The sequence below is a fragment of the Mastomys coucha genome, unplaced genomic scaffold, assembly GCF_008632895.1.
Source record: "Mastomys coucha isolate ucsf_1 unplaced genomic scaffold, UCSF_Mcou_1 pScaffold20, whole genome shotgun sequence".
NCBI lineage: Eukaryota > Metazoa > Chordata > Mammalia > Rodentia > Muridae > Mastomys > Mastomys coucha.
In genome coordinates, this window is record NW_022196903.1 from 132,033,798 (window position 1) to 132,043,041 (window position 9,244).

The window sequence follows — 9,244 nt, forward strand, 5'->3', positions numbered from 1 at the left end:
AGGAGGAGGAGGAGGAGGAGGAATTCCCTAGTTGTATGCATGTAGATAACATTGATTCTAAACATTTTTCTTTAGTTCAGTTTTTAACAATGTGCGAGTGTTTTGCCTCCATGTATGTATGAACCTTTTGCCTGCGTGGTCCCTCCCTAGTCCAGAAGAGGGTGTCAGATGCCCTTGAAGTAGAGTCAGTGGCTGCTTTTAGCCATGCGTGGGTGTTTGTAGCAACTGAACTTGAGTCCTTCAGAAGAACAGCAAGTACTTTTAACCGCTGAGTCATCTCTCCAGCCCCTCTTTTAAAGTTTTTAAGATTATTTTTTTCAACATTTTTGTCTGGTTTTTGTGTCTGGCATGATTTATTGTATAATAACAATGGTGGAGAGATAGCTATTCTTAACAATGTTAGGAACCACACACACACACACACACACACACACACACACACACACATACACACACCAAACTAAAATAAAGCAATAATAACAAAAATAACCAAACAGGCAAACAATCCCAGGGTAAACACAATGCTTCCCTGTTTACTTTCAGTTGTTATGAAAAAATGTACTCAATAATCAACTTAAAAAGAGGACAGTGTGATTTCATAGCTCCCAGGATTTTAGTGAGTCCTTGGTGGGCTGACCCTCTGGTAAGGAAATACCTTACGGTCATAGCTGGAATCAAACTATCAAACAAAGCTTCTAATGGTAGCCAAGAACCAAGTGGAACAAGAGAGAGCCAGGATTCCAGTATCCCCTTCAAAACCATAACTTGTTTACAAGGTTCCACTGTGTAAAGGTTCTCCACGGTACCATAGGTCGGGGACCAAACCTTCATGGGCCTTTGGGGAGACATTTTGGATCTAAATGGCACTTTCCCAAACACTAACTAATCCATTCTCTAGGTGAATGGTGTGAAATGGCTGCCATGTAGGCTTCAATGGTGGCTCATAGATGTTTGACACCCACTAATGAGTAATGTGGACCCAAAAGAAATCCCATACTAAGCTATGAATAGTGAGTCTTCATTAACTTCGTATGTCAACTGTTTTCTTGAATTTCTATTTCAGGATATATAAACTGGTTCCTTTAAAAACATATGGAGCTTAGTGAGATGGCTCAGAAGGTAAAGGGCTTGCCGTGAAATTATGAGTGCCTGAGTTCGAGTCCTAGCACCCACGTACAAAGCCAGGTGTGGTGGTGCACCCTGTGTTCCAGTTCTAGGGAGGCTTGGACAGGCAGGCCCCTGGAACTCATTGACCATCCGATTTAGATAATTGCCAGGTTTCAGAGGGCAAGGAGAGACCATTTTCTCAAAGTCTTGAGAGCTCCCAAACAATGAGAACAGAGGTTAATGTCTGGTCACCATGGGAACACATATACATGTACGCATCTACATACTTGCACACCCACACCTTCTTCTTCTCCCGGCCAAGTTGCCAAGCATCAGAAAAAGATAGTTTGCTTGCCATAAAACTTAAATTCTTCAGGTGTTGGGGTGATATGGATGAGAAATAAGGATCCTGGTAGATAATCTAACATACCCGAAACACTCTTTTCTCCATTGCCCTGACACCGGCCTGGGAACTTACCAGTCTTGCCAGTTTCAGCTGTGACAATGTCAGTATAATTCCTACAGCTACCATTCTTTGAGTACCTGCAGCTATAGCTCCAAGTTCTCTGTCTGCAGCAGTCAGATCTGAGAAAGTGCTAGTGCTGCCTTCAGACATGAGTAAACTAGAGAGGAAATGACCTGGTCAAGGTCAGCCGCTTGTGATAAACAGCGGGGAGACTTCCAGCCGGCCTGTTTGGCTCAGGGTCATATTCTATTCACTGCGATGAAGCACTGTGTGTCTTCTTACTTGGAGGCTAAATTCATCAGCTTTTCTTGGGAGGTTGCTAATCCTAGTTTGTATCTGATCATGATTGTTTTTGTATTTATTTTATTGTTATTTATTTATTTATTTATTTGTGTGTGTGTGTGTGTGCACGCGAGTATGTGAGCATGTCTGAAGGCCTGTATGTGCACATACGTGCGTGTGTGCCCGCAGAAGCCAGAAGAGGGCACTGGATCTCCTAGAGCTGGAGTTATAGGCAGCTGTGAACCTCTTGTGCTAAGTACTGGGAAACAAATTGCAGTCCTTTGGAAGAGCATCCTAAGCCATGGCTCCAACCTTGACCATGACTATTGACTGATCCATCATCACCGATCTCACCACACTGCCACCCACCCAGCCCAACTAATGACAAAGGCCAAACAGTGAGAAAACCTGAACAAGGACCAAATGCTATAATTCTGTCTTCTATCCTAACAAATGGCACTTACCAGTTACAAAATGACATTGGCTTCTTTGACTCCCGTTCCTGATGGCCACGCATATCCGGCGGACAGATGACAGCCCTTATTCCTCCTGTGCCCAGGCAGAGGGTCAGCAGTGCTACATGAAACAACCCAGCCCGCTCCTCCACGGGCGTGTTGTTATACACAGTTATCCTCTGTGCGCCTCTGTAGGAATCCTCCATGGGAAAAGCAAGCCCGGATAACAAGGCAGTGCCTGTTGGTAGAGAGAAAAGGGGAGAGCTTGTAGCACAGATGCAGACCCACCGGAGCATGTCGGAAATAAGTGCTTTACTCTGGAAGGCTCATGGCTGCGTGGGCGTCTTACTAGCATACTTAATGTTGATCTTTGCAATTTCAGGGATGGCTTGAAGTTCCTAAGTGGCTCAGCGGTTCAGAGCTTGCTCTGCTCTCCTGAAAGGACTCAAGTTCAGTTCTGTGGTGTGGATGTCGGATGCCCTCTTTTGGCCTTTGTGGCTTCACTCCCATGCACATACCCCACTCTCCCACATACATGATTGAAAATTAAATAACAAACTCACAAAATTTTTGGTTCATTTGTAATTGATTCAGATATAAAGAAATTATATTAAAGAATTCTCTTTATGGCATGTTTTAACTAGCCCAAGGTTCTGGGTTTTGTCTCCTCCCTCCCCTGCTTCCAGTTTAAACCATCTTTCCTCTAAAAATGTATAAAGAAATGATGTCAATTTTTAACAAAATTAAAATAATTCAGAATTTTTTTATGTGACAATTGAGACATTTGCTGTGGCAGAGTACCTGTAGTCCTACCTCTCAGGAGGAGGCAAAGTCAGGAGTTTAAGGACTTCCTTTGGGCATGCATGTCCTTATTTCTGGGTTTTCTCACACAGCTTCCTGGGGCCTTCCTGGCATACACAGAGAGATGAGAACCTGGGGCAGGGGCAGGAGTGTGTCCTGGGTCATGCAGACCAGTCAGGAGGAGGTAGGGTACAGAGTGACAGGTAAGCTTCGGTATCATCTCCTCTTTTACCTTGTGGTTCCCTGGCTTGGTGACTCTGCTCATCAAATGGAAATCGCTGAGCAGCCCCCTCATTTGCTAAGTTGTCCACTTCTTGCCAAGCATTTTCTTAGGCTATATTGTTTCCTCTTGAAACTAAAACTGGGATGTCAGTTGATAGAGCTTACCCTTTTTTCTGTGCTCTTGTCCCTCCCTCCCTTCCTCCCTACCACTTCTTTCCTTTCTTCCTTCTTTCCCTTTTCTTCCTCCTGCCCTCCCTTCCTGTGGTACTAGGGCCAGACTCTAGACTCTCCTGTATGTTAGGCATGTTCTCTGTCACCAAGCTACATCCTTAATACTATTAATGCTATTTAGTCCATTTGACTACTTTTGCTCTGTTCAATTACTCTGATATTACCATTTTTGATATGAAATTTTACAAAGTTTTTATGGGTGGTTAGTTCCTCAATGGCACATGAAATTCTACAGAAATACAAATTGGGTACAGTATTTAATACCTTCTCTATCCGGCTTTACCATATGATGAACGTATGCATTTGATTGTCAATCAGCAGCAGGCTGATTGACTTTGAGGGTGGACCCTTTAAGTTATTGGCTTTGAAATGCTTTCTTTCAAGGTCAGCCACATGTAACTCAATATGTTTCTCTAGTATTTGATCTCCTTCCCCAGAAGTACGATGTGAGGTTTGGCAGTGCCGAGTTATCCAAGAGCATGCTCAGTTCAGCTGGTCCAGGCAGTAACCACCTACTTAAGGACAATCTACTTCCAGACCACATGATAGCCCTATATAAGTCATGAAGATGTTCTACTTCCATCCTTTGGGAAGATGTCATGACACTGATTTCATTAGGGCAAGACTTCACTTGTATCTCCAGTAAAATTGATGTGATAAAAATGCAAATAAATCTGCAATCCATTTGATATGAATTTATCTCTTTGATTCGAGGCATTGTGTCCTACATAAGTTGTGTGCCTGTATCTGTCAGCCCTGTAAAAAGGGGTGCTGTTGTACCTTATGGGAGGTCATAGGGGAACAACTCAGGAGTGAGTGGGCATGTCAGAAAGCCAGGCATACAGAAAGCAGTTGCATAGCAGAAAGGTAAGTGTATTTATTGCATGTAGAGGCCAGGGGACTTTCGGGGGGTTATCTCTCAGGTGCCACCCACTTTGATTTTGGAGATGGAGTCTCTCAGTGACCTGTTGCTTGTCAAGTAGGCTAGTGATGTGTAGTGGTTTCCTCTGAATGGGAACATTCCTTCTAGGCGAGACAGAGGAGGTCAGGAGATCTAGGAGGTAAACTAAATTCACATGTCCAGAGAAAGATGAAATTTTGAAAATTCACCAAGTCCCCTCCCCAGAGGCAAAGAGGCAGCAAACAGTAGCGGAGGGAGGAGACAGACCGCTGGAGATGCAGATGGAGAGGGAGTCTCTGGCCCTGGGGCTCTCTGAAAGGCATGGAAAGAGCTCTAGTGACGTTGGCTTCAAGTCCTTGCACATGTTGGAGAGGGCTTTGTGATGGTGGTGCCCCTATTTCGAGTCCTCCCGCTCCTATAAATAATCCTTCACCCACATTCCTCTTAGTAACCCCAATAAAAATTCACTGGTTCACCAAACTGAATTTTGATGAAACTATTACTTTGGTTTGTTATAGGTTCTCTATCTGGAGTAAGTAGGAGTGTGTGTGTGTGTGTGTGTGTGTGTGTGTGTGTGTGTGTAGAGCATTAGTGTTTACTAGGCAAAAGCCTCTTACACAATAGCAGGGATCCTATCTTCGTCTCCTAATGTTGCTAAAGTCAGGTACCACCACCACATCATGTATTTGGACATTGGTTCTGGGGATGAACTCAGCTCTTTATGCTCACATGGCAGACACTACTGACTGAGCCATCTCCCTCCAAAGCCCATGCAATTGCCTATGTCTAATAACAGCATGGCTAAACTCAGAAACTAACAACAAACATAGGTCTGGACAAAACAGCAGGAGACTTCACAAATCTGAGGTATAGAGTGAAATTTTGAAGGAGTTAACTGTTTCAGGAAGAGAGGAGAATAAATAGAAGAGGAAGAAGTAGGGATGTAGCCAGGACCTCAGTGTCATCAGAGGTGACCACAGGCCATTCCAGAGGAACATATTTCATATACATTATAAAGGTTCTGATATGCTAAATTTGGGATTATTTTTAGATACTAGAAATAATATGGGTTAACATGAAGCAATATGTATTTAAACTTTTTCAGGAAGTTGTATTGGTAAAATGGTGTGTGGGTCAGAGCTGGACAGATGGCTCTTAGCCCAGTAGATAGGCCATGGTCAAGGAGAATGATGTTTTTTAATCTAAATTGATGTCAGTTCAGGCAGAGGATGTACTTTAGTTGGAATCTCTAATATTTGGTAACGGCTTGCAGTGTCATGGCAGTTGTGAGTGGAAAGTTCAGGGTGTGACTTGCAGTAACAAAGCCAAACTCATTGTCCCAGGAGGCTCAGGTAGGATGACTGTAGTTTCAAGGACAGATAGAACCACATAGTGGCAGTCTAGGCTGCTTAGAAAGACCTTGTCTCAAAATAAGAAGGTGAAGAGGGAGGACATGTAGCTCAGTGGTGGAGGGTTTGTGTAGCATATAGCCTGGCTTCAATATTCAGTGTGTGTGTGTGTGTGTGTGTGTGTGTGTGTGTGTATGTGAGAGAGAGAGAGGGAGAGAGAGAGAGAGGGAGAGAGAGAGAGAGGCAAAGACAGAGACAGAGACAGAGAGAGAGAGGCAAAGACAGAGACAGAGACAGAGACACAGAAAAAGGGAGACAGAGAGACACCAACAGAGAGACAGATCAAAGACAGAGACACACACATACACAGAGACAGAAAGACAGACAGAGAGAGACAGGAGAAAACCATCCAACCCACTAAGAATAAGAGCTCACAGGGAGTCAACCTAGCTCTTTTTGCTTGGAAAAATTCCAAAGTCAAGATCTCCTTTTTCTATCTCAGTGTGTCGTCTTACTTATCCAGGAGTTCAGATTTACAGAAATAAAAACATTGAACAAGGAAATGACCTAAAGCCGTACTGTGGTATGGCATGCTGTTCAGTCAAGGAGAATTCATCTTTCCTTATCTTGCTTTCTCTTTCTCCTTCTCAGAGTGTTCCCTGGCACACAGTAGCAGGCCTGCCAGGGCTGCTTCACCCAGCTCTACTTGTCTTGCACTTACTGCCACTGACAGGGAACCTCTTTACCAAGAGATTCTCCCTGCACAGTACCAGCCCAGGTTCTTTAGCTCAGAACCTTGGAGGTTACCTCAAGTCCTTCATCACATTAATGCTTTTCTGGAAATGGTTGTCACAGTATCACGTCTTGAATGTCACTCTGGCTTAAACCACCATGCTGAGGTCTCCATTTAAGCAGTCTTGGTGGCCGCGTGTGCTGTTTGTTGAGGCAAATGATCCACAGCTGTTATTTCCATCCTCCCCTGGTAGCTGCTTGTCTAGGAAGGATGACTGAATGGTTGGTTCAGCATAAGGTTGTGGACCAAAATCAGGAAGACATGTCAGTGCTTGTCATGCAACCTGACAATCCTGAAGCCCTGTAAAATGCTAGATGCTTGCATCTTTAGTCCCTGATTAAGGTAGGCAGCAGAGGTGGGAGAATTGGCTGGATGCTCATAGGCAAGCTACTCTGGAATATGTGTCTCACTAAGCAGAGAAAAGAGGGAATGTCTTAGTTAGGGTTTCTATTCCTGCACAAACATCAAGACCAAGAAGCATGATGGGGAGGAAAGAATTCATTCAGCTTAACTTCCACGTTGCTGGTCATCACCAAAGGAAGTCAGGACTGGAACTCAAGCAGGTCAGGAAGCAGGAGCTGATGCACAGGCCATGGATGGATGTTACTTATTGGCTTGCTTCCCCTGCTTGCTCAATCAGCCTAGGGATGGCACCACCCACAATGGGCCCTTCCCCCCTTGATCACTAATTGAGAAAATGCCTTACAGCTGGATCTCATGGAGGCATTTCCTCAAAGGAGGCTCCTTTCTCTGTGTTAACTCCAGCTTGTGTCAAGTTGACACACAAAACCAGCCAGTACAGACTCTGCCTCAAACAATATGTAAAGTAAAAATCTACTTCTGAAAGTTGTCCTCTCACCTACACACACACACACACACACACACACACACACTTGTAGATTATCAACCAGCTTGCTCTTTATGCCTCGTCAAGCATCTACAGCTTCTGTAGTATGTTCATTGTTCTTTGTGTAAATAATCATACTATCCTGTCTGAATTCACTTATTTTTAAATCATCTCACTTGATCTTAAAATCCAGAAATCATATCTTTATATGAACTCTAATTACTACATGATTAATTATAAAAGCCAAATACTTCTTAGTTATTCTACATGAACTTCCACAACCTTTTCAGTATATTTCTTCCAATTGTGAAGCAAATGAATTCCATGTTTCATATAGTATTTGCCACAAATTTGAGTTAAAGCACAAAGAGGGAGGTAGGGGCATTGCTAGGTGTACAGCAGATTGACATGCAAAGACATAATTAGCATAAAATATAGTAATCACAATGCTCTAAGTATTAAGAATCCTGGAAAACTCAATATACACACTAACAGCCTAAATAATACAAAGAATGAAATAAATGGAAACGGTGTATGTTCTTATACTTTATGACAAGGACAGGGTGGGAACAAAATTAAAAATTCCTAACATAGAACGTATTCATCTATGTGCCCTCCACCAAATACTGTTATAAGGAACACTCACCTAGTAAATGCAGAGGTAAGGCTATGTACACCAGTTTGTTCCTTCCGAGGTACTCATCCGCAAGCCATCCCATGAAAACAGGGGTCAGGACTGAGGCTCCAATAAAGCCCAAGTTGAGAATGGCCGCCTGGTGGTTGTAGCAGCCAAGCTTCCCTGTGCAAAAGGGGATCATGTTGCAGACAACTTCGAAGAAAGCGAACCTCTCACACAGCTGCACCAGAAGCAAGCAGATTGGAATCTGCTCGAAACACCCATAATGGCCCACTGTCTTCCGCTGCTCAGGGCCACTGTGTAAGGGTAAGGGTACTTTTTCATCATGTATGATGAAGTCTGTAATGGACATAATTGCTTTTTCCTTGACTACTACTTAAGTGAGTCGCTTGGACTTAGTGTTGCTGTTGTTGTTTTTAAACCCTATTCCTCTAATGAAAAAAAAAAAAAAAGATGGCTGCCTAGAATTTCACATCTCCATGCTAGAAATTCTTGAGCTTTTTTTGCACATGAATGCTATTTATTTTGATGACCTGGAAGCCCAAGAGAGAAGACCTGAGCATTTAAACACTCAAAGCTCAGCACAGCCACATCTGATTTGTTTGTTTCATTACTTAGAGACCAAATTAGACGCTTCATCCAAAATTATATTGAATCACGTGAATCCAGTTGCATACGTATGGAAGCTCATCTGCCTTACAAAGATAAAGGTTTAAATATGGAGGCAGAAGAAGCAGTTTTTCAGGGGAATTTGAGCACTAGATCAAGAAATAATTTGAGTCTAATAATTTCTGATATTTTAATTAAAGAAGCCAGAACAGAGCCAAGAGATAAAGCACAGAAGGAAATGTGTTTTGAGGGGGCAGGGTACCTTATCATGATTACATTTCTTGTTATTTTTGGTTGGGATTCTGATAAGAAAGTTAATTAGGAAACAAAAGTGCTAGTACATTTAAGTAACAAGCAGAGTTTACAAGGAAGTAATTTAAGCTCACTAATGAAAGGAGAAAATATTGAATAAACTCTGCTTCCTTTAGGTTGACCCCACACTTGTCGAACAGCCTCTCCAAGGAAATGTGATTCAGAAGGCACCATTTGACTCGCTAGTTGGTAATCAGCAGTCCGGGACACAGCAACCAGCCTGCGCGTGCTT

General features: G+C 43.0%; 1 protein-coding gene across 1 annotated transcript in view; it reads right to left on the bottom strand.

Moving 5' to 3' along the window:
- The window catches only part of Slc15a5 (solute carrier family 15 member 5), an 85,891-nt gene extending 77,448 nt beyond the window's left edge, over window positions 1-8,443 (bottom strand). The window contains exons 1-2 of the mRNA XM_031381038.1: window positions 8,101-8,443; window positions 2,320-2,548 (exon numbers count right to left, since the gene is read on the bottom strand). Coding sequence (XP_031236898.1) covers window positions 2,320-2,548; window positions 8,101-8,443 — 572 coding nt within the window. The remainder of the gene's footprint in view (window positions 1-2,319; window positions 2,549-8,100) is intronic.
- Window positions 8,444-9,244: the final 801 nt, after the last annotated feature.